We start from the raw sequence: 25,000 nt of genomic DNA, 5'->3' as shown, positions 1-25,000 counted from the left end.
TGATGATGATGATGATGTTGATGAAGATGGTGAAGATGATGATGGTGATGGTGATGATGGTGAAGATGATGATGGTGATGATGATGATGATGATGATGATGTCACCACAGGTGAACTCTCTGGAGCAGGCCATGATGGACGCTCTGGTGCTGGACAGAGTGGACTTTGTCAAACTGCTGATTGAGAACGGCGTCAACATCCATCACTTCCTGACGATCCCTCGTCTGGAGGAGCTGTACAACACGGTGAGACTCAGCTGACGACACCACGGGAGAGTTTAGATGTCAGCTGGATTCAAAGCAGCACATGTAGAGTTAACGAACAGAACTATCGGTCCGGACCCTCAGGTCATGGCTCAGTAATGTTACTGTATTTATTAGAGCAGTCTGTGTTTTTAGATCTCATACTGTCGATTTACAGCATTTTACAATATGTGAACGAACCATGTGTACAATATGCACATATCAAAATATATTTATATATTCACATGTGTAAAATGAGGTGTAGGACCTCACATGTGACAAACTCTTCTTCATTCATGAAGCTTCATCGACATTCTTCTTCACATGTTAAAAACAAAAACAAGAATCAAAATAAATGAATAAATGAATGAGAGACAGAACTGTTGATTTTATGAGGTCAAAATAATAAATCATCGTTCATCGTTCCCTGAAACTGTTCACTGGACTTTTAAACCTTCATTTTGTGAAATAAAAGTGATGCGATGGAGCAGCTGGCAGACTGAAGCAGATCTGACAGATAGGGAGGAACGATGGGAGCTCGCTGTACGACACTGTATGGTCAGTACTGAGCTGCAGTGTGGTTAGCCTAGCTTAGCATAACGTTTATAGGAAGTTTGAACTGTGCTGTCTCTGTTGATGTTCGGCCGGTGAAGATAAAGAGGCTGTTCATTCCTCGTTCATTATTTTGGTCCCAAGAAGAGCTGAAACAATGAGTCTGTTAGTTGATTGGTAATAATGACATTAATTTATATGTTACATTGATGTCACGTATTCTTTGAGGTAACAGCTGATTGAATGTGTGAGAGGTTGTGGGTGTTTAACGGATGATGTGATGTTCACATGATGCCCACAGTGTTTGTGCAGCAGCTGAATGGTTTCTCTTGTCGTACTGAAGAAGAGTTATGAAACAAAAGCTTTCTGCTTTAACCTCTGTAGTCACACTGACCTGGTGATCTGCAGCTTATCGCCCATCAGTGATGTCTGTTATATCACTGCTGTCTCTAATCTTTATCCTGCTCTTAAAACTACATGTCAGCCACTTTATTGCCAAACGAAGCTCTCTGCTGCCGTCTGGATGTGACCAGCTGTGTGAATCATCTGTTCATGAGCAGAGACACAGTGAGAAACAGATGTTTGCTCACAGCTGCTCATCAGCTCACACTGCCACTGTAATCCAACATGAAAACTACAGATTATCAAATTAACCACAGTAATTCACTAATATGTTTACAACAGGACTAACATGTTAATGAGATCATGATCATGTGATCGTACCGTGTTTTCATTTTATAAACTTATAAACTCCATAAACTGATGCCAGTTTTGTGGTAAAAAAAACAGTTCAGTACATTATGTTAACATACTAATGTTATAGTAATGTTAAACATATACATATATATATGTATATGTATATATGTATATATATATGTATACATATATATATGTATATATATATACATATATATATGTATATGTATATATATATACATATACATATATATATATATATATTTATATATATATATATATAATTCACTGGACACATTTTGTGATAAAGTTATCAGTTTGATTAAAGACATTAAATAAATAAAAATGTTGCTGCTGTCTGAACCGTTCAGTTAAGTACTTCCAGTACTTCCGGTGGCGCGACCGGTTCGCTGCGACCCCCAAAAGGGCAAAAAACAGTGTTATTTATGTGTTATGTCTTCTAAACTGCAACACACCGATGCAGGACCACAAGTCTACCATCGCAGTTTACTTCTGGGACTTAAACACTGCCCGACGGTGTTACCAACGGAGACAATGAACGGACTACAGGCTCTTGGCTTGCTTCACAAATCCCCAAGCACGCCTACTGGCAAGGGCCGGGTGAGAAAGCGCCGGAAGCGGTGTGAGAGAAGACGGAAGAGGGGCAAGAGAGCTGGTGTCCGTGCTAGGCTAACAGCTAACGCTAGCCGGCTGGCTCTCCCGTCCATCCTGCTCTCCAACGTCCGCTCCCTGGAAAATAAACTGGACTACATCAGACTACAATGGACAACTCAACGGGACACTAGGGACTGCTGTGTGTTTGTTTTTACAGAAACATGGCTTAACTACCGGGTCCCGGACGCAGCCATTCAGCTAGACGGACTAGCCTCGCATTAAGCCGACAGAGACCCGAGGTGGAGGACTGTGTGTTTACATCAACACGGACTGGTGCAACAACTCTGTCCAAGTCTCCGAGTCCTGTTCATCGCTGGTGGAATATGCGGTTGTAAGATGTAGACCCTTTTATTTGCCGAGAGAGCTCTCCTCCCTGCACATTGTAGCGTTTACATTCCTCCCAGTGCTAATGCTAAGGAAGCGCTAGCCGCACTGTACGGGGCCATCAGTGATCTTCAAAACAAACACCCAGAAGGACTTTTAACCATGCAAATATCAAAACTGTGCTTCCTAAATTCCACCAACATGTGGATTTTGCAACGAGAGGGGTGAACATGCTGGACCTTGTTCACACCACCCTACCTGGTGCATACTGGGCTGAGCCACGCCCCCACCTCAGATACTCAGACCACATCTCCGTTAAGCTGGTCCCAGCTTACAGACCAGACTAGCAAACAAACAGGTGAAGACCTGGACGGAAGGAGCCATCTCTGCCCTCCAGGACTGTTTTGACTGCACTGACTGGTACCTCTGCATGGATGACTGCAGAGGTACGTGCACTGCTGAGAGCCAGAGACATAGCCTTCAGAGCAGGAGATAAGGAGGCTCTGAGCACAGCGAGGGCAACACTGGCCCGGGCTATCAGGGATGCTAAACGAGCGCATGCCCAGAAAATACACGGCCACCTCAGAGACAGCGGAGACACACGGCAGCTGTGGCATGGCATCCAAGCCATCACAAACTACAGGACAAAAACACCGGCCTGTGACAGTGATGCCTCCCTGCCTGATGCGCTGAATGTGTTCTACGCCCGGTTTGAAGCAGAAAACGATGTGGTGGCTAGGAAGAACACCCCCCCTCCCGGCGAACAAGTGCTACGTCTGACCACCGCTGAGGTGAGAAAGACTCTGTGCAGAGTCAACCCGCGTAAGGCTGCTGGCCCAGACAGACATTCCCGGGAGTGTGCTCAAAGGATGTGCAGACCAACTGGCAGATGTTCTCACAGACATTTTCAACATCTCCTTGAGCAGTGCCACCGTCCCATCGTGCTTTAAAACCACCACCATTGTCACCTGTGTCCTGCCTAAATGACCACTGCCCCATCGCACTCACCCCTACCATCATGAAGTGCTTTGAGAGGCTGATCCTGAGGCACATAAAGAACCTTCTGCCTCCCACCCTAGACCCCCTGCAGTTCGCGTATCGAGCTAACCACTCCACCGACGACGCCATCACCACCACCCTCCACCTAGCACTCACCCATCTGGATAAAAAGGACACTTACGTCAGAATGCTGTTCATAGACTTCAGTTCAGCATTCAACACAATCATCCCCCAGCACCTGACTAGGAAGCTGAGCTTGCTGGGCCTGAACACATCCCTCTGCAACTGGATCCTGGACTTTCTGACAGGGAGACCCCAGACAGTCCGGATTGGAATAACACCTCCAGCACCACCACGCTGAGCACAGGGGCACCTCAAGGTTGTGTGCTCAGTCCACTGCTGTTCATACTCCTGACCCACGACTGCACAGCACTACACGACTCAAACCACATCATCAAGTTCGCCGACGATATGACCGTGGTGGGTCTCATCGACAAGAACGGTGAGTCATCATACAGAGAGGAGGTGGAACAACTGATAACCTGGTGCAAAGTCAACAACCTGTCCCTGAACATAGACAAAACCAAAGAGATGGTTGTTGACTTCCGGAGAACACAAAGGGGCCATGAGCCACTGGACATCCACGGGTCCCCGGTGGAGATCGTGAAGAACACCAAATTCCTTGGTGTCCACCTGGCGGAGAACATAACCTGGTCCCTAAATACCGGCTCCACCGTGAAGAAAGCCCAGCAGCGTCTCCACTTCCTGAGAAGGCTGAGGAGAGCCCACCTCCTACCCCCCATTCTCACCACTTTCTACACAGGGACTATAGAGAGAGAATATAGAGAGCGGAAACTGCACCCAACTGGACCACAAGAACCTGCAGCGAGTGGTGAGGACGGCTGAAAAGGTCATCGGAGTCACTCTCCCCTCCATCTCAGACATTTACACCACACGCTGCATCCGTAAGGCAACCAGCATTGTGGAAGACCCCACCCACCCCTCACATAGACTTTCCTCCCCCCTTCCATCTGGCAGAAGGTACCGTAGCAGACGGTTTGTCACTACCAGACTACAAAACAGCTTCTTCCCCCAGGCCATATGACTCCTCAATGCTCAGGGACTGATCTGACTACCTCTGTTACCCTGTTGTATGCTGTCCTGCGTCGCTGTTTTGTATTAGTCTGATGCACTATTGCACCTCATGTAAATAATAATAATAATAATAATAATCATACAATCACTTTACAAGTATTTTTGCACTACACTAGCAGTTACATGTAGCATATGGTATTGTTGTTCTATGTTGTTGTTGTTTGTTTGCACTGAAGCTTCTTGGGAAACGTTATCTCATTGCACTGTGTACTGTGTATATGGCTGGAATGACAATAAACCCTCTTGAATCTTGAATCTTAAAGTTCACAGAATTCACCTTCAAACATACAGAACCGTTTTCATCTGTTCATGTTTGACATAATTAATGTTTCACTGGATTGTTGTGATTATTAAGTCGTTCCTGGTTTTGGGCTTCACTCTGTGTTTACAGATTGGTGAGAAGCTCCTTCATATCTTCAGTCAGGGACACGAGATAACAGACACGCAAATACAAAAAACACAAGTACAAAACCAAACGGTACAACAATGTTTCCCGTACATTGAATAAACACACAATGAGACAACAAAACAATCTCTAACATGTTTTACATGTGCAGATTAAGCAGCACAGGGAACACAGGAGTTTTTACTCCTATTGCACTTGAACTGGGGAAATCTAAATCTACGGCCTGAGGGAAGAGTTTCAAACTCAGAGTAATGGGGCTGGTGTGTGCAGTCTAATATAGACCAGCTGGTCTGCAGGACACCTGTCACCTTCACAATATGGCTCAGGTGTTTTTTGTCCCTGATGTTCAGGTTACCAAACCAAGCAATCAAAGAAAAAGTAAGAATAGATTCAACAAATGACTTGTTAAACAAAGACATCACTTTGATGTCTACATTAAAAACATTTAACTTCCTCAGGGAGTACAAACGTTGCTGTCCTTTCTCACAGACCGCCTCAGATTTTGCATCAAATTGTAATCAATAATATTTCCACAGAATCCACCTGAATCCACCTGAGTGCAACTGAGTGCACCTGATTTACATCTGCTCTGTTTAAAACTGACTTTCATTCAGCTCCGATGAAATATATATGACAATATTTACTATGTAGAAACCTTTTATGTTCCTTCTGTTGTTGCTGTTGTTGTTGTTGTAGTTGTTGTTGTTGCTGTTGTTTGACCTGTGTTGTGTTTCCTGTCCTGTTGCAGAAGTTGGGACCGGCCAACACGCTGCACTTTGTGGTCAGAGATGTCAAAAAGGTGAGTTTGGTGTTTCTGAAGCAGTTCAGAGCTGCAGCCTCAATCCGTAAACATTGAAATCCTCCAGAACAGCTGATCATCTGTCATCAGTCAGACAGTTTTTATTACTGAGAGTCGACTCATAACTACCTGAAACACTTCAGCTGCACCAGATACGATTCAGTAGACCTCAGTACTGTCAGTGAGTCAAAGCTTATTACCATTATTATTATTATTATTATTAAAAACACTAACTGTGCTCATAGCTAGAGGTCAATCCTTCCTGTAAACAACACCAGAACTAATTTCCTGTTATGATATGCATTAACAATAATAATGTACTTTGTAACGATCATCATCAGACAAAAGACAGTTTTATTAACAGATGTATGAATGATGCATAAATGTGTGTTTCAGGGAAATCTTCCTCCAGATTATCAGATCACGTTGATTGATATTGGCCTGGTGCTGGAGCTCCTGATGGGTGGAGCTTATCGCTGCAACTACACCAGGAAGAGCTTCAGGACGCTGTACAACAACCTGTACGGCCTCAAGAGAGTGAGACAACCTCCATCATCATCATATATAATGACCATAAACAGGAACATGTAGAGTCATGATGATATATAATGATCATCAACATGTAGAGTCATAATGATATATGATGATTATCAACATATAGAGTCATGATGATATATGATGATCATCAACATATAGAGTGGACACTGCAGCAACACTTCATCCAGTTAGACATCAACTTGATCACTGTGATGTCACAGATGATCCAGTAGATGGCAGCAGAGAGGACAATCAACATGTTACTGTTGTCTGTCTGTCACACGATCCAGTGATCCTCCCTGTGATGTTTATTACCACAGAAGTTACATCAGTACGATTTTATTGTTCTACAACATCCAGCCTCCACTTCTGCTGTAAAGATCATGTGACTCTGATGTTAACGTGTCTTTTTGTCTTTTACAGCCTAAAGCTCTGAAACTTCTTGGGATGGAGGTTTGTTATTTTTCATCATTTAACAACTTCAAGACAATCTGATGATAATAATCAGTGTCGAGTCAGTGTTGAGTCAGCGTTTGGTCAGTGTTGAGTCAGTATCTGAGTCAGTATTTGATCTTGGGGTTTGTGCAGGATGACGAGCCTCGACCAAAGGGGAAAGGAAAGAAGAACAAGAAGAGGGAGGAGGAGGTGGACATTGACGTGGACGACCCCGAGGTCAGCAGGTTTCAGTACCCGTTCCACGAACTGATGGTGTGGGCCGTGCTGATGAAGCGTCAGAAGATGGCGCTGTTCCTGTGGCAGCGGGGGGAGGAGGCCATGGCCAAGGCTCTGGTGGCCTGTAAACTATACAAGGCCATGGCCCATGAGTCGTCCCAGAGTGAGATGGTGGACGACATCTATCAGGACCTGGAGAACAACTCCAAGTGAGTCACACAAAACCAGAGTCCACTTTAGACAAGAGGGTCCACATCAGAACCAGAGTCCAGGTCCAGTTCAGACCAGAGGCTCACACACAACAGACGTTATGGTCTGATGCTAATGTTTTTGTATTTTTAAGTTAAAATCTTAAATGCCAGACTTTTTCTTTCCAACAGAGTATTTGTACTCTGTAGTATCAGTACTTTTACTGAAGTAAATGATCTGAGGACTGACAGTGTGTTGAGACTGAACGTGTCACAACTTCATGTAAAGCTGAGACACTAAAACAGACACAAACCTGTACTGAGAGAACAGACTGTCTCCTGCTGTGTAGCGAACATGAGTGTATTTTCTCTGCAGGGAGTTTGGTCAGCTGGCCTACGAGCTGCTCGATCAGTCGTACAAACACGACGAGCAGGTGGCCATGAAGCTGCTGACGTATGAGCTGAAGAACTGGAGTAACTCCACCTGTCTGAAGCTGGCCGTGGCCGCCAAACACAGAGACTTCATCGCTCACACCTGCAGCCAGATGCTGCTGACCGACATGTGGATGGGCTGTCTGAGGATGGGCAAGAGTAACAGCCTCAAGGTACCAGCAACACACCTGAGATACAGACAGGTTTCTACTGTCAACCCCCTTTTATCCAATCTGTTACCACATTAATAAAACTTTAAACACAATGAGCAACACATCTGTCCAACCAGACCACCAACACACTTCACTCTGATCACAGCAAACACGTTTCTACAAGTCATTAAGTCTCTTTATACACAAGTTCACCACAAAATGATGCTGATTAATCCTCTACTACATCCTTCTACGTGAAACAGCATCACTGATGGTGTCAGGGAGGTGGAGGTGTCAGGGATGTGGAGGTTAACAGAGGTGGAGGTGATTGTGTCAGGGAGGTGGTAAGGTGCTGCAGACAGGCTGTCTGATGAAATCCCTTGTTGGTCTCCAGGTGATCTTAGGGATCATCTTCCCTCCAGCCATCCTCCTCCTGGAGTTTCGTCTGGGAGATGAAGCTTCGTATCATTCGTCCAGAGACAACGAGGACGGAAAATCTAAAGATGACGACAACAAATCCAGCAAGGTACCAAACAAACAGCAGCTCGACCAGCTTCAGTTTCAGTTACAGCAGTTTGAGTGATGAAGAGTTTGTTTCAGGATGCCATCTCAAATGTTGACGCTACGTCAAAGAAAGGAGACGAAGAAGAAGAGCAGAAGAAACACAGGAGGACTCCCATCGGGAGGAAGATCTACGAGTTCTACACGGCGCCGTTCACCAAGTTCTGGTTCAACACGGTACATTAAAACATCATCTGTGATTTCAGCTGCTCAGTTTGATCTGATGAGATGAATGGGGTCATAAATATAAGGTGTGTGTGTGTCAGATCTCTTACCTGGTGTACCTGGCGCTGTATAACTACATCATCCTGGTGAAGATGGAGCGATGGCCGTCTCTGCAGGAGTGGATCGTCATCTCTTACATCATCACTCTGGGACTGGAGAAAGTCCGACAGGTGAGACAGACCTGGAGTCAGTGAAGCAGAAGGTCACATCAGGTGGTGAGAAACATGTTGAACAGGCCTGATGTCAGTCTCTGTCGTCAGATCCTGATGTCTGAACCGGGGAAGCTGAAGCAGAAGATCAACGTGTGGTTGGAGGATTACTGGAACATCACCGACCTGGTGGCCATCTCCGTCTTCCTGCTCGGTCTACTGCTGCGGCTGCAGAACGAGCCCTCCATGGGCTACGGACGCGTCATCTACTGCGTCGACATCATCTTCTGGTACATCCGAGTCCTCGACATCTTCGGAGTCAACAAGTACCTGGGACCCTACGTCATGATGATCGGCAAAATGGTACGACCATGTAGGCAACATGCACCAAGCTAGCTAATGCTAACACGCTATGTCACCACATGTTAGGTGTGTTTCCAGAACACCCAAAGGTTCATCAGCCGCAAGCTAACGTGGAACCACAGTGTTTGTGTTTGACTTCAGTTTAGCCTCTGACCACAGTCAGCACTCACCAGAGACTCAGAGCCTGTCCGTCCTACCTCCCATCTTCCTCCAGCTCCCCTGTCCTCCTCCACCTCCACTGCCCTCGTCCACCTCCACTGTCCTCCACCTCCCCTGTCGCCCTCCACCTCCCCTGTCCTCCTCCAGCTCCCCTGTCCTCCTCCACCTCCACTGCCCTCGTCCACCTCCACCTCCCCTGTCGCCCTCCACCTCCCCTGTCCTCCTCCACCTCCCCTGTCCTCCCTGAGGCTCCCTGAGGCTCTTGACGCCCCAGAGACCCCAGAGAACCCTGATTTGTGATGGCGAAATACAGTAAATATCTGACTTTGTGTTGAAACATCCCTGATGACGATCAAACGCAGGTCCATGAACAAACAGTCTGTCTCTGGTGTCTCCTCCAGATGATCGACATGCTGTACTTCGTGGTCATCATGCTGGTGGTGTTGATGAGTTTTGGCGTAGCTCGGCAGGCCATCCTCCACCCGGACGAGGAGCCGACGTGGCGTCTGGCCCGAAACATCTTCTACATGCCATACTGGATGATCTACGGAGAGGTGTTTGCAGACTCCATAGACCGTAAGACTAGAGTCCATAGTAAGACTTCCAGTGAGACACCCACTAAACCTCACCTGTTAGAACTCACCCGCTAAACCTCATCCATTAGAACTCACCTGCTAGAACTCACCCGTTAGAACTCACCCGTCAGAACTCACCTGCTAGAACTCACCCGTTAGAACTCACCCGTCAGAACTCACCTGTTAGAACTCACCTGTTAGAACTCACCTGTTAGAACTCACCCGTCAGAACTCGCCCGTCAGAACTCGCCCGTCAGAACTCACCTGTTAGAACTCACCCGTTAGAACTCACCTGTTAGAACTCGCCCGTCAGAACTCACCTGTTAGAACTCACCCGTCAGAACTCACCTGTTAGAACTCGCCCGTCAGAACTCGCCCGTCAGAACTCACCTGTTAGAACTCACCCGTCAGAACTCGCCCGTCAGAACTCGCCCGTCAGAACTCGCCCGTCAGAACTCGCCCGTCAGAACTCACCTGTTAGAACTCACCCGTTAGAACTCGCCAAGTGTAAATGTCCATTAACTGTCTGTGATCATTTTACTGTAAAGAATTAAACTTAATTCTTCACCTTTGCTGTTAATCTAAATGAATATCTGAGTTCTAGATATTAATGTAATTTATTGATGAATCTGTAATTAGTTCCACATTATAAAGAAGATATATATTAAGAACGTTGATCTTTCTGTTTTTAATGTTGTAATGTTTGAATCTTCGCTGACTCTTCATGTTGTTGTGTCTCTTTACCTTCGACTGACCGACAGTTTATGCAATGGAAATCAATCGTAAGTATCTCCACTCCACATTTTCTTTTTTAATCACATCATTTAGGACAGGACCATGTGGTTCGATATAAATGTCATCATTTGATTTCTTACTGAGTGTGAGGATGTTTGTGTGTCAGCTCCGTGTGGAGACAACATGTACGATGAAGACGGGAAGAAGCTTCCTCCCTGTATCCCCGGAGCCTGGCTCACTCCCGCCATCATGGCCTGTTACCTGCTGGTCGCCAACATCCTGCTGGTCAACCTGCTCATCGCTGTGTTCAAGTCAGTGCTACACACACACACACACACACACACACACACACACACACACACACACACACACACACCTACCTCAGATCAGTTGAGACCTGGTGGGCTGGTTACTGAAGACGGTTCAGGAGGCGTTGATGTCCTCTGAGATGGGAGAAGAGGAACACTGTGCTTCAAGAACAGTTCTCCTTGATCGAGCTTCAGCAAATGTTTCAGTGTGATACATCCTGAGACCAGATGTCTCAGCTCAGGCTCAGATTTTATAGTAGAGAAGTCTGAACTCAGCAGCTGCAGCAGACTCCAAACCCACTGGTTTGAAACTAGGAAATAACTCAGGAAATGAGCTGAGGACAGACGGACAATCAGAATCACAGGATGAATAAACCTTCCTCCTCTTCTCCTCCACAGCAACACGTTCTTCGAGGTGAAGTCCATTTCCAACCAGGTGTGGAAGTTCCAGCGTTATCAGCTCATCATGACCTTCCACGACCGTCCCATCCTGCCTCCCCCCCTCATCATCTTCCCCCACATCTACATCGTCCTCAAGAGGCTGTGCTGCCGTTGCAGACGGAGGCCAGAGGGAGATCAAGACGACCGCGAGAGACGACTCCGTAAGATCATCCTCGGCTCAAACTACGATTCAGTAATGTTTGTTTAAAACCGTGCGATCACATCCCGTCTGTCCTCAGAGCTGGTGCTGAGTCCAGACGAGCTGAAGAGTCTACACGAGTTCGAGGAGCAGTGTGTGGAGGAATACTTCAGAGAGAAAGATGACGAGAAACAGTCGTCCAACAACGAGAGGATCAGAGTCACATCTGAGAGGTCAGTCAGGAGGACATCAGTCAGTCAGGAGGAGGTCAGTCAATCAGGAGGAGGTCAGTCAGTCAGGAGGGCATCAGTCAGTCAGGAGGAGGTTAGTCAGTCAGGAGGGCATCAGTCAGTCAGGAGGACGTCAGTCAGTCAGAAGGAGGTTAGTCAGTCAGGAGGGCATCAGTCAGTCAGGAGGACATCAGTCAGTCAGGAGGATGTCAGTCAGTCAGGAGCATCAGTCAGGAGGACGTCAGTCAGTCAGGAGGACGTCAGTCAGTCAGGAGGATGTCAGTCAGGAGGACATCAGTCAGGAGCATCAGTCAGGAGGACGTCAGTCAGTCAGGAGGAGGTCAGTCAACCAGGAGGACGTCAGTCAGACAGGAGGACGTCAGTCAGTCAGGAGGTCAGTCAGTCAGGAGGAAGTCAGTCAGTCAGGAGGACGTCAGTCAGTCAGGAGGACGTCAGTCAGGAGCATCAGTCAGGAGGACGTCAGTCAGTCAGGAGGACGTCAGTCAGTCAGGAGGAGGTCAGTCAACCAGGAGGACGTCAGTCAGACAGGAGGACGTCAGTCAGTCAGGAGGACGTCAGTCAGTCAGGAGGTCAGTCAGTCAGGAGGAAGTCAGTCAGTCAGGAGGACGTCAGTCAGGAGCATCAGTCAGGAGGTCAGTCAGTCAGGAGGACGTCAGTCAGTCAGGAGGTCAGTCAGTCAGGAGGTCAGTCAGTCAGGAGGAGGTCAGTCAGTCAGGAGGACGTCAGTCAGGAGCATCAGTCAGGAGGACGTCAGTCAGTCAGGGGGATGTCAATCAGTCAGGAGGAGGTCAGTCAGTCAGGAGGACGTCAGTCAGTCAGGAGGAGGTCAGTCAGTCAGGAGGACGTCAGTCAGTCAGAAGGAGGTCAGTCAGGAGGACGTCAGTCAGTCAGGGGGATGTCAATCAGTCAGGAGGAGGTCAGTCAGTCAGGAGGAGGTCAGTCAGTCAGGAGGATGTCAGTCAGTCAGGGGGAGGTCAGTCAGTCAGGAGGACGTCAGTCAGTCAGGAGGAGGTCAGTCAGTCAGGAGGACGTCAGTCAGTCAGGAGGAGGTCAGTCAGTCAGGAGGACGTCAGTCAGTCAGGAGGAGGTCAGTCAGTCAGGAGGATGTCAGTCAGAAGGAGGTCAATCAGTCAGGAGGAGGTCAGTCAGTCAGGAGGACGTCAGTCAGTCAGGAGGAGGTCAGTCAGTCAGGAGGACGTCAGTCAGTCAGGAGGAGGTCAGTCAGTCAGGAGGACGTCAGTCAGTCAGGAGGAGGTCAGTCAGTCAGGAGGACGTCAGTCAGTCAGGAGGAGGTCAGTCAGTCAGGAGGACGTCAGTCAGTCAGGAGGAGGTCAGTCAGTCAGGAGGATGTCAGTCAGAAGGAGGTCAGTCAGTCAGGAGGATGTCAGTCAGTCAGGAGGATGTCAGTCAGGAGGACGTCAGTCAGGAGCATCAGTCAGGAGGACGTCAGTCAGTCAGGAGGATGTCAGTCAGGAGGACGTCAGTCAGGAGCATCAGTCAGGAGGACGTCAGTCAGTCAGGAGGATGCCAGTCAGGAGGACGTCAGTCAGGAGCATCAGTCAGGAGCATCAGTCAGGAGGATGTCAGTCAGTCAGGAGGATGCCAGTCAGGAGGACGTCAGTCAGGAGCATCAGTCAGGAGGACGTCAGTCAGGAGCGTCAGTCAGGAGCATCAGTCAGGAGGACGTCAGTCAGTCAGGAGGACGTCAGTCAGTCAGGAGGAGGTCAGTCAGTCAGGAGGACGTCAGTCAGTCAGGGGGACGTCAGTCAGTCAGGAGGAGGTCAGTCAGTCAGGAGGATGTCAGTCAGTCAGGAGGACGTCAGTCAGGAGCATCAGTCAGGAGCATCAGTCAGGAGGACGTCAGTCAGGAGCGTCAGTCAGGAGCATCAGTCAGGAGGACGTCAGTAAGTCAGGAGGATGTCAGTAAGTCAGGAGGAGGTCAGTCAGTCAGGAGGACGTCAGTCAATCAGGAGGAGGTCAGTCAGGAGGACGTCAATCAGTCAGGAGGACGTCAATCAGTCAGGAGGAGGTCAGTCAGTCAGGAGGACGTCAGTCAGGAGCATCAGTCAGGAGGTCAGTCAGTCAGGAGGACGTCAGTCAGGAGCATCAGTCAGGAGCATCAGTCAGGAGGACGTCAGTCAGTCAGGAGGTCAGTCAGTCAGGAGGAGGTCAGTCAGTCAGGAGGACGTCAGTCAGACAGGAGGAGGTCAGTCAGTCAGGAGGATGTCAGTCAGGAGGATGTCAGTCAGTCAGGAGGACGTCAGTCAGTCAGGGGGAGGTCAGTCAGTCAGGAGGACGTCAGTCAGTCAGGGGGACGTCAGTCAGTCAGGAGGACGTCAGACAGGAGGAGGAGGTCAGTCAGTCAGGAGGACGTCAGTCAGACAGGAGGAGGTATGTCAGTCAGGAGGATGTCAGTCAGCCAGGAGGAAGTCAGTCAGTCAGGAGGACGTCAGTCAGTCAGGAGGACATCAGTCATTCAGGAGGATGTCAGTCAGTCAGGAGGAGGTCAGTCAGGAGCATCAGTCAGGAGGTCAGTCAGTCAGGAGGACGTCAGTCAGGAGGACGTCAGTCAGTCAGGAGGAGGTCAGTCAGGAGCATCAGTCAGGAGGTCAGTCAGTCAGGAGGACGTCAGTCAGTCAGGGGGATGTCAGTCAGTCAGGAGGAGGTCAGTCAGTCAGGAGGACGTCAGTCAGTCAGAAGGAGGTCAGTCAGGAGCATCAGTCAGGAGGACGTCAGTCAGTCAGGAGGACATCAGTCAGGAGCATCAGTCAGGAGGACGCCAGTCAGTCAGGAGGACGTCAGTCAATCAGGAGGACGTCAGTCAGACAGGAGGACGTCAGTCAGTCAGGAGGTCAGTCAGTCAGACAGGAGGACGTCAGTCAGTCAGGAGGTCAGTCAGTCAGGAGGAAGTCAGTCAGTCAGGGGGACGTCAATCAGTCGGGAGGAGGTCAGTCAGTCAGGAGGACGTCAGTCAGGAGCATCAGTCAGGAGGTCAGTCAGTCAGGAGGACGTCAGTCAGTCAGGGGGATGTCAATCAGTCAGGAGGACGTCAGTCAGTCAGGAGGACGTCAGTCAGTCAGAAGGAGGTCAGTCAGGAGCATCAGTCAGTCAGGAGCGTCAGTCAGGAGGACGTCAGTCAGTCAGGAGGAGGTCAGTCAGTCAGGAGGACATCAGTCAGTCAGAAGAAGGTAAGTCAGGAGCATCAGTCAGGAGCATCAGTCAGTCAGGAGCGTCAGTCAGGAGGACGTCAGTCAGTCAGGAGGAGGTCAGTCAGTCAGGAGGTCAGTCAGTCAGGGGGATGTCAATCAGTCAGGAGGAGGTCAGTCAGTCAGGAGGACGTCAGTCAGTCAGGGGGACGTCAGTCAGTCAGGAGGACGTCAGTCAGTCAGGAGGAGGTCAGTCAGTCAGGAGGACGTCAGTCAGTCAGGGGGACGTCAGTCAGTTAGGAGGAGGTCAGTCAGTCAGGAGGATGTCAGTCAGTCAGGAGGAGGTCAGTCAGTCAGGAGCGTCAGTCAGGAGGACGTCAGTCAGTCAGGAGGATGTCAGTCAGTCAGGAGGACGTCAGTCAGTCAGGAGGTCAGTCAGTCAGGAGGAAGTCAGTCAGTCAGGAGGACGTCAGTCAGTCAGGAGGTCAGTCAGTCAGGAGCATCAGTCAGGAGGACGTCAGTCAGTCAGGAGGTCAGTCAATCAGGAGGAGGTCAGTCAGTCAGGAGGACGTCAGTCAATCAGGAGGAGGTCAGTCAGTCAGGAGGACGTCAATCAGTCAGTCAGGAGGTCAGTCAGTCAGGAGGACGTCAGTCAGTCAGGAGGACGTCAGTCAGTCAGGAGGACGTCAGTCAGTCAGGAGGACATCAGTCAGTCAGGATTACAAGAAAACACCCACAAATATTTGTCATGCCCTTTTTTAACGGTCTGTTTCCTGATTTAATTTGTCCATCTGTCAAATGTACTTTTTTTAATCTGTGTCGTCCAGTTCAGAAGCTTGTTGAGGTTTTATTTTGTCCGCTCTGCTGCTGCTCTGCCTTCAGAGACGTGTTGAGACATAATGTGGTTTATTGTAAAAACTAAATCCAGACGAGCTGTAGAAACGTGGTGTGTTGGTGGGTGAAGTGTGTTCAGGTGTCTTCTGTCTCACCTCTGTTCAGGGTGGAGAACATGTTCATGCGGTTGGAGGAGGTGAATGAGAGGGAGCACTCGATGAAGGCCTCCCTGCAGACGGTGGACCTCCGCCTGGCTCAGCTGGAGGAGTTCTCCGGCCGGATGATGAACGCTCTGGAGAAGATGGCGGGTGTGGACCGGGCCGAGCTGACCCGCTCACGCTCCAGAGGATCGTCGGTGTGCGAGCCAGCCTCTCTGCTGCGACACGGCAGCATTAACAGCGCCGACGGTTACAGTCTGTACAGATACCAGCTGGAGCACGACGACAGGACGTCTGTGTCCGGAGACACGGAGGGAACCGACCGCAGACCCCAACTGAGTCCAGAGAGACGAGGAGGAAACACTGAGGGAGGAAACACAACAGGTAGGACAAGAGGCGAGACACAACAGATCGACTTCATGATACATTATTAATCCTAATCAATATTATAATGATGTTCTCTACTTTCACATAATCAGGTATCAGTTCAAAGAGTTCATCAGCTGATCTGTTTTTAGATCAGCTTCGCTCTGATGGTACATGTTTGCTCTGTCCCGCAACATGTCTCGCTCTGTCCTGCCACATGTCTCACTCTGTCCTGTCACATGTCTCACTCTGTCCTGCCACATGTCTCACTCTGTCCTGTCACATGCCTCGCTCTGATGGTACATGTCTCGCTCTGTCCTGCCACATGTCTCACTCTGTCCTGCCACATGTCTCACTCTGTCCTGCCACATGCCTCGCTCTGATGGTACATGTCTCGCTCTGTCCTGCCACATGTCTCACTCTGTCCTGCCACATGTCTCACTCTGTCCTGTCACATGCCTCGCTCTGATGGTACATGTCTCGCTCTGTCCTGCCACATGTCTCACTCTGTCCTGCCACATGTCTCACTCTGTCCTGCCACATGTCTCACTCTGTCCTGTCACATGTCTCACTCTGTCCTGCCACATGTCTCACTCTGTCCTGCCACATGTCTCACTCTGTCCTGCCACATGTCTCACTCTGTCCTGTCACATGTCTCACTCTGTCCTGCCACATGTCTCACTCTGTCCTGCCACATGTCTCACTCTGTCCTGTCACATGCCTCGCTCTGATGGTACATGTCTCACTCTGTCCTGTCACTCTGCAGTATTTAATCTGTCAGCATCAGCTCTGATTGGACTGAACTGTCTCAATCACCTCTGACTAATGTTTGTCTCATGTTCTGATCTGGACTGTCAGAGTCTCTGTGGACTGACTGGAGCTCATTCAGATCACCTGTTGTTCAGGTGTGCAGACTGACTCCTGATTAATGATGGAGGGCAGCTTGGGTCATTTATAAAACTGACTTCTGATCAGTTTTGATCTTCAGTTCAACTTCTTAAACCTCATAAGTAATAATTTATAAAAACTTTAATTGACGTGGAAATGCTCTCTGAACAAAGTCCAGACTGGAGTTCAGTGGTTCTCCTGCTGGTTGTGTTGAGGTTCTGCAGACTGTCTTTATGAACAGTGTAGTAAGACAGAACATGTTGTCTGGCTTCAGTCTCCTCCACCGTCACTGATCTCCTCTGACAAACAGTCTGACTGTCTCTTCTGGTCCACTGTTCCTCCTGACTGACCCTCATCTGGGGACATCCCAAAACAGGTGTGTCAGTTTGAGTTGAGATCACAGGTGTGTCAGATTGAGTTGAGATCACAGGTGTGTCAGATTGAGTTGAGATCACAGGTGTGTCAGTTTGAGTTGAGATCACAGGTGTGTCAGATTGAGTTGAGATCACAGGTGTGTCAGTTTGAGTTGAGATCACAGGTGTGTCAGATTGAGTTGAGATCACAGGTGTGTCAGTTTGAGTTGAGATCACAGGTGTGTCAGTTTGAGTTGAGATCACAGGTGTGTCAGTTTGAGTTGAGATCACAGGTGTGTCAGATTGAGTTGAGATCACAGGTGTGTCAGATTGAGTTGAGATCACAGGTGTGTCAGTTTGAGTTGAGATCACAGGTGTGTCAGATTGAGTTGAGATCACAGGTGTATCAGTTTGAGTTGAGGTCACAGGTGTGTCAGATTCTTAAAACCTGCTTAAACAAAGTGTTTCATGTTCAGTATCTCTTATGAATCAACCATCAGAACCGATAGTATGAATGTCAGAACAATTTTAAACTCGAGGTCTCAGGTGGAACATGAACTGACTTCTCGTCAGTCTGCTGTCGCTGGATTAAACCTCATTGGGTGAAAAGCTTCATCGTACATCGCGTTAGAAATAAAATCTGTTCTGAATGTGCGGTTTGATGTGAACTTCCTGTTTGCAGGTGAGGTGAGGGAGTTTGGCTCGACTCTGGAGGTGAGAGGCCCGAAGGACAGGACTCAGTCTCTGTCCAACGTCGACATCCTCATCTCCCCCTGCGACCCCCCCCAGACCCGCCCCGCCTCTCCGCAGTCTGACACGACTGATGCCAGCGAGCAGAGACCAGCAGAGAAAACCCGACTGGAGGCGGCGGTGTCCTTCCCTCTGGAGAAGTCAAAGGTCACACAGTATTCACCCTCTCCGACCCTCAGCAGCTCTCCCTCCTCCAACAAGAACTCCATCAGCAGCATCATCTACAGCCCGGCCCACCAGGACCAGCAGGGGGCGACCAGTCCGAACCCCCCCCAGCAGGTCTCCAGATCTCCCAGCATGCCTGGCTGCAGAGTCCTCCCCTCCTCCGTTGAGAGGAGTCAAGGTGATGAGACCAAACAGGAAGTGGAGGAGGGAACGTCCGGGCCGTCGGACGGCGAGCAGGTGGGTGACACAGCGGACAGTTACCACGGTAACAGAGGGGGGGAGGAGCCCTCAGAGGAGGAGCTGCTGCTGGGGGAGGACAAGATGTACCCAACGCTGCGCTCCAAGAGTCTGAACACCAACCCGAGGAAGATGAGGACGAAGAAGGAGGGCGAGGAGACGCTTCGCTCCACTGGCAGCGTCAAAGACCTGGTGTCAGCGTTCAGCAGGTCTGCAGGGGGGCTGAGGTCCAGGACCAGGTCCAGAGACTCTGACTGCTGATCCTGGAGGACTGAGGAGACTCTGGACTGTCCACTCTGTGTTTCACTTCAGGGATCAATAAAGCAGCTAATCAATATTCTTATAATAATGGTGTGAGAGTTTCAGGTCATGGTTCAGGTCCTGAAACTGATTATTATTCTTCTGATTGATCAGAGATGAAATCAACCGTGTGGTTTCAGTCCTGCTCTGAGTCCTGAGTCCAGGGCCCGGGGTCCAATGTTCTGTCCACAGCTGCAGGATGTGATGAGATCACGTTATTTTATATCAGAAGATTTAAACATGTAACTATTAATAATGTAAAGTTATCGACCCGTCAGGTTTCTGTGTGCTCTGATGTGTTGACTGTTTTTAAATTATATAAAATATATTGATCACGTGTGATGAACAGTGTTAAAGGTTATTGATGAGCTGACTGTAATCTGATGCTGAACTTTGTAAAATATAAAATTATATACATTTTAAGTCTGAAAACTGAATGTTTGAACAGAATTGATCATTACAGATAAAATATATCACATGTATAATTCATTATAATCATTAACGTAGACTGAATGTTTGTCCTGTTATCACTTATTGTATTTTTATGTTTTATGATATTTAGTATAAATATTCTTTAATTTAAATAATTCTAGATGAAACTGAAGAACTCTGATTCTGATCTGACTTGTAATCAATCAAATCGATCAGTGACTGGAGGAGAAGTTGACTCTTGCTGTTTGACTCTGACAGATAAGAGTAAAATCTTCTGACAATAAAAGACGTAGTCACAGATCGGTTTGTCTCGTCGTTTTTTCATCGTGACAACAAAGTACAGAAACCACTTCTTGTTTTTGATTCATTTATTAAAGTCACTGAAGTCCAGTTTCTGCTGCGGCATCAACTCCAAACATGAAGAAAGAATCAAAGTTTATAAGCTTTAAGGTTCAGAACATTAAACTGCAGAAGAACAAATATTTTATATTAAACATAAAGAAATCCCATCATGACATCAGGGAGCTGCAGACTCTGCTGAGGAACGATATTAACAAGAAGAAAAACTGAAGCCTCATTCAGACCACATCAACACTGCAGGTGGAGGTGAGGAGGTCATTGAACCCTGTAACACTCAGCAGGGCCTCAGGGGGGCGACACAGAGCTGCACATACTGCAGACATTTTGACCGGTCAGACCACAGGTGGCGTTAACAGCAATGATGGCTGCAGGTGGAGCAGGTGCTCCACATCAGAGCTGGCTCACAGCTCTGATGTGGAGCACCTGACTGACTGACTCACTAACTGACTGACTGACTGACGGAATCACTGACTGACTGACTCATTGACTGACTCATTGACTGACTAACTGACTGACTCATTGACTGACTGACTGAATCACTGACTCACTGACTGACTGACTCATTGACTGACTGACTCATTGACTGACTGACTGACTGACTGAATCACTGACTGACTGAATCACTGACTGACTGACTCATTGACTGACTAACTGACTGACTGACTCATTGACTGACTTACTGACGGAATCACTGACTGACTCATTGACTGACTGACTGACTGATTGACTGACTGACTGAATCACTGACTCAGTCAGGTGAGAAGAGCAGCTGACGTCAGTCTGAATGAGGCTCAACAGTTTCATCATGTCACATCACACACACACACACACACACACACACACACACACACACACACACACACACACACACACACACACACGTGTGTGTGTGAGGGGGGGGGTCGAAGTTCAAGGTTTGGTCCAGATTAAGTGCTGTACAGGAGCTCTGCTTCCTGCCTTGTTATTTCTCAGCCTTCGTCTTGTTGTCGTACGTTCCGGCGTTCTTGTACGCGCCCACGTAGCCCGTTTTCTCCACCAGTTCCTCGCGGCCCTCCCGTCCTCGGCCCTTGCCACTCTCGTCGAAGCGCTCCTTGTGTGAGCCGGTGTAACGGGATGCGTCCGTCAGCCGGTCCACTGCCCCCTTCTTGGCCACTTTCTGATGGACACACAGAGGACAGAACATGTATGAGACATGACTCCACACAGGTGAGATGTACACAGGCACCTGGAAATAATTCCCTCTACAGGCTGAGAGCAGCAACTGCAGAAACAGTGAAGCTGAGAGAAGATTCTGGTCAACTCAAAGACTCACAGCACTGAAGCATCAGTGACCGAGGTGTCCGGGTAACGAGTGCAGCTCAGGTTCAGAGGAGAGAGACATATCTGACTAAAACTGTGTCACGACTCAGAGTCAAAGCTTCTCTGCCAAATAAACAACCTTTTCCGCTGGTTGTTGGTTGTGTTGTTCACATGTATGCAGACGATACTGTCACATACACCAAAGAAGAAGCAGCTCATAAACTCAGTGAAACACAGGAACATGATGGTGGTGCAGATAGACGGAGATTATTTCTGAAACGGAGCTAAGGTGTAAGTGTGGACTGATTCTCACTGTTCACACATCAACATATCCTGACTGCGTCAGCCTGACAGTGTTCAGGTGTGTTACAGGTTAACACCACGCTCACACACTGGGAGATGAGCTGCATCAGGTTCTAGTAAACTGCTTGTGATGGCTGAGTCTCTTGTTTGTGTCGGTCACTGCTCGTCCTGCAAACACATGATGGAGGAAACTAACTCAGTTGGAATCTGTTGGTCTCACCGTCACTCCAGCGTTGGTCGGCTCTTTTCCTTCCACCAGTTTGAAGATGGATTCCAGCGCCTCCTCTTTACTTTGACCTTTGAACCTCTTTGGAGCCAACTCCTCCAGAGCTCTCTGAAACTCCTCGTAGGTGACGACCCTCGACGTCTTCTGTCTGCAGGAACACAAACACATCAGGAAACACTGAAGAGAGAAACAGCTGCAGATGACAACTCTGTGTTTCCTTTTATTTTACTGTCAATCATTAAATGAAATATCAGAAAGAACATTTCTCACAATCATTTCTTTGATTTTGAGGTTTATGATTTTACTTATTGTAAATATTCTGTCCCAGTATGAACCTGACATGTTTTTAAAGGTTCAGAAGTTTGAACACTGAAGCAGATTTTTCCTCCTGTTCAAAGTGAACTTGAACACATCTCTTCATGATGTCTCAGTCTCATGTTCTGATCCGGACTGTCAGAGGCTGTGTCCAAATTCAGGGGTTGCAGCCCTTGAAGGGCGCATTTGAAGGCCAATTACGTCACAACGCTGCGCGAAGGCTGTCCAAATTCAAAGGCTCCTTCAAATGCAGCCCACAAAGGCAGCCTGCCCTTCCCTCTTTTTGGAGGACGCACCGCTACTATCCTTTGCGGCCTCCCATATCCCAAGATCCTTTGCGCACCTCTGCTCAGTCCCGAAACAGATGAGGAAGCAAGAGAAAATGGCGACATCAAGTGGCGCAGACATGACATTCAAATGTGAGTCTTGGGTTTATACTCGGTTTTTAGTCATTTGAACATCCAACGGCAGATATGTTAAACTTCAAGGGACTATAAAACCTCCAAAGTTTAACTTTCAGTTAAAATACGTGACGCTGGTACTGCTGTGGTAAATATAGTTGTTATTCACCAATGGGTTAATGTTTATTTGTAATGTTGATAATTCAATTTAGATTTGACACATTGTACACACACAAATAAATGTACACGTTTGATAGATTTGAACCAAAACAGACTTTAATGCATGAACACCTGGTGACGCAACCAGGAAACACTCCGAAGGCTGGACCGTCCCATTTAACAGCGGTGGACGCGGCCTTCAAGGTCTCTCCAAAGGACCCGGCCTCCGTGGGCTGCAAAGGCCGCGTCCTTGAAGGATGCAGCCCCTGAATTTGGACACAGCCAGAGTCTCTGTGGACTGACTGGAGCTCATTCAGATCACCTGTTGTTCAGGTGTGCAGACTGACTCCTGATTAATGATGGAGGGCAGCTTGGGTCGTTCCCCTCACAGCCAATCAGAGTGTGAGGACGGCCTCTCATGAAGGCTGAAGACATGTCATGAAGGACACACCTGGGTCACTCTGAGTCCTTCTTGACTCCCTGCAGACTGAAGTCACCTGAACAGACTGTCAGACAGAACCTCTGCTCTGTTTGGACCCTGTTCACATTTCGTCTTTCTCACTGAGGAAACTTTGACTTGAGTCCATATTAAAAAGTCTCAGTTCAACCAGGTGAACTGCAGCGATGTCAGAGTCCTGCTGCCTGACAACAGACTCAAGCTTTCTGTTTGTCTTCACTCTACTCCTTTAATCACATTTACTTTTGTTTAATTTAGAAACTTGAGACGATCAAAGAAAGAAACATTTCAGTTTCATTAGTGAAGAGACATTAGTAAGTAAAAATAGTTTTGTATTTCTGTGGTTTGAACTGGTTCTCAGGCATCTTCCCACCAGAATGTAACTCTAATGGAAGTGATGGAGGAGAAGATCCACCATCTTCCTTCTGTGTAAAAACTTATCTGAAGTTGAAGTCAGACGTCATCAGATGGATATAATCCACAGAGACGACCTTTTATATGCAGCATTTATTCTTTTTGTTCTGATCTTTCACACAGAAGGAGTTTCGTACTGAAGACTGACTTTTAAAACGTCTGCTGCCTGACAGACTAAAGTCAGGGATCAAAAGTTTCACAGTGACCCCAGATGTACTGACAGTCTGTTTGACACACCAACACCTCTGAGCTGTCACACAGCTGCTGCAGTGTTACAGATCGCCACCAGGGGGAGCCACACGGACGCGCTTCAGTCCAGCTTTCCAGTGTTAAAGTGGACAGAAAACAAACCATATGAACAAACAGCGTCACACAGACACTTGAACTCACTTGACTTTGGAGAAGACGATGTCCACGTCGGTGCTGGTCACGTTCTTGCCGTCGATGATCTTACAGTCTTTGCACAGTTTGGCCCAGTTCTTCCCGTTCAGCTCCTTCCCCGTTGCCTTCGGGTCTCCATGAAGGGCAAACTTCTTAAAAGACATCAGGAGCTGCTCCATGTCCGCGCTCTCCGCCATGACGGGGAAATATCTGAAAAACAAGAACCAGCTGATGAAGTGACAATCAGTCAGAACTCCTCAGAACTGGAACGAAATCAAATCACGTCTCATCCCGAGGATTGAACACTTCTGTCAGAGGCAGCAGGTGGACTTCAGTAGGAGGTTCATCTGTCGGGGGGAGAGGAACCTCATCAACAGTGTCCACCTGATCGCATTCTGCTGACCAGCTCCTGAATAAAGCACGTTTCAGTCTAAAGGCAGTGACGTGTTGATCTTTTAAAGGTTTCTGTCCTCCACCTGTACAGCAGCACCACCTGCAGCTCTCAACTGCTGCTGCCTCCTCCTCCTCCTCCTCTGAGACAACCTGACAACCCATATCTTCACTTCAGCCGACTTTGTATTCAACCAGCTGTGAGACCAACAGTGATGAAGCAGCTGAACGAGGATCTGATCCTGTTTCAACTCATCTAAAATATGAACCATGAAGGCGACAGCACACACGCAGCAGAAACATCAGACTGTTGTCCTCCGCCCGAACGTGTGTGACGACCTCATCTGACATATGGTGCATAAAAAAGCGGTGGTGCCAGAGGACGGCCCGACAGGAAATCACTGTTGACACATTTCATGGGGAGGATGGTGGTGTCACCTGAACTCTGAGAGAGCTGATGGACAGCAGACACACACCATGAACCTCGCACAACATCTCATCCCATCTGCACAACCACCTCCCCTGAGCTGCACCTCATTAACCTACAGAGCCACAATATGTAACCATGACAACCAACCAACCATCTCTGTGGACTATCAGAGCCCTCTGTGGACCATCAGAGCTCTCTGTGGACCATCAGAGCCCTCTGTGGACCATCAGGGTTCTCTGTGAACCATCAGAGCCCTCTGTGGACCATCAGAGCTCTCTGTGGACTATCAGAGCCCTCTGTGGACCATCAGAGCTCTCTGTGGACCATCAGAGCCCTCTGTGGACCATCAGGGTTCTCTGTGAACCATCAGAGCCCTCTGTGGACCATCAGGGTTCTCTGTGAACCATCAGAGCTCACACACACAGCAGTGATGTTGAAACATGTTCAGAGGTTATTGATGAGTCAGACACATGGAGGAAACAGCTGAGGACTCTTCTTCAT

The 25,000-nt window shown here is 48.3% G+C and overlaps 2 protein-coding genes across 6 annotated transcripts in view; one reads left to right on the top strand and one right to left on the bottom strand.

Annotated features, from left to right (window-relative positions):
• The window catches only part of LOC140994328 (transient receptor potential cation channel subfamily M member 1-like), a 39,487-nt gene extending 20,594 nt beyond the window's left edge, over positions 1-18,893 (top strand). The window contains exons 12-28 of the mRNA XM_073463899.1: positions 111-245; positions 5,798-5,848; positions 6,245-6,385; positions 6,809-6,838; positions 6,974-7,266; positions 7,622-7,850; positions 8,224-8,355; positions 8,430-8,567; positions 8,657-8,785; positions 8,876-9,127; positions 9,688-9,862; positions 10,623-10,643; positions 10,763-10,907; positions 11,304-11,506; positions 11,585-11,717; positions 15,881-16,257; positions 18,163-18,893. Of these exons, the coding sequence (XP_073320000.1) occupies positions 111-245; positions 5,798-5,848; positions 6,245-6,385; positions 6,809-6,838; positions 6,974-7,266; positions 7,622-7,850; positions 8,224-8,355; positions 8,430-8,567; positions 8,657-8,785; positions 8,876-9,127; positions 9,688-9,862; positions 10,623-10,643; positions 10,763-10,907; positions 11,304-11,506; positions 11,585-11,717; positions 15,881-16,257; positions 18,163-18,893 (3,315 nt within the window). The remainder of the gene's footprint in view (positions 1-110; positions 246-5,797; positions 5,849-6,244; positions 6,386-6,808; positions 6,839-6,973; positions 7,267-7,621; positions 7,851-8,223; positions 8,356-8,429; positions 8,568-8,656; positions 8,786-8,875; positions 9,128-9,687; positions 9,863-10,622; positions 10,644-10,762; positions 10,908-11,303; positions 11,507-11,584; positions 11,718-15,880; positions 16,258-18,162) is intronic.
• Positions 18,894-19,714: 821 nt separating this feature from the next.
• tppp3 (tubulin polymerization-promoting protein family member 3) overlaps positions 19,715-25,000 on the bottom strand; it is a 10,860-nt gene continuing 5,574 nt past the window's right edge. For all 5 annotated transcript variants that reach the window (XM_073465113.1, XM_073465110.1, XM_073465111.1 and 2 more), the window contains 3 exons: positions 23,689-23,889; positions 21,547-21,700; positions 19,715-20,880 (listed from right to left, as the gene is read on the bottom strand). In XM_073465113.1, the coding sequence (XP_073321214.1) occupies positions 20,686-20,880; positions 21,547-21,700; positions 23,689-23,889 (550 nt within the window). In that variant the 3' untranslated portion in view covers positions 19,715-20,685. The remainder of the gene's footprint in view (positions 20,881-21,546; positions 21,701-23,688; positions 23,890-25,000) is intronic.

This window comes from Pagrus major, chromosome 4 (genome assembly GCF_040436345.1).
Source record: "Pagrus major chromosome 4, Pma_NU_1.0".
Lineage (NCBI taxonomy): Eukaryota > Metazoa > Chordata > Actinopteri > Spariformes > Sparidae > Pagrus > Pagrus major.
The sequence above is the reverse complement of the archived record's forward strand: the minus strand, read 5'-3'. Positions and strand labels throughout refer to the sequence as shown.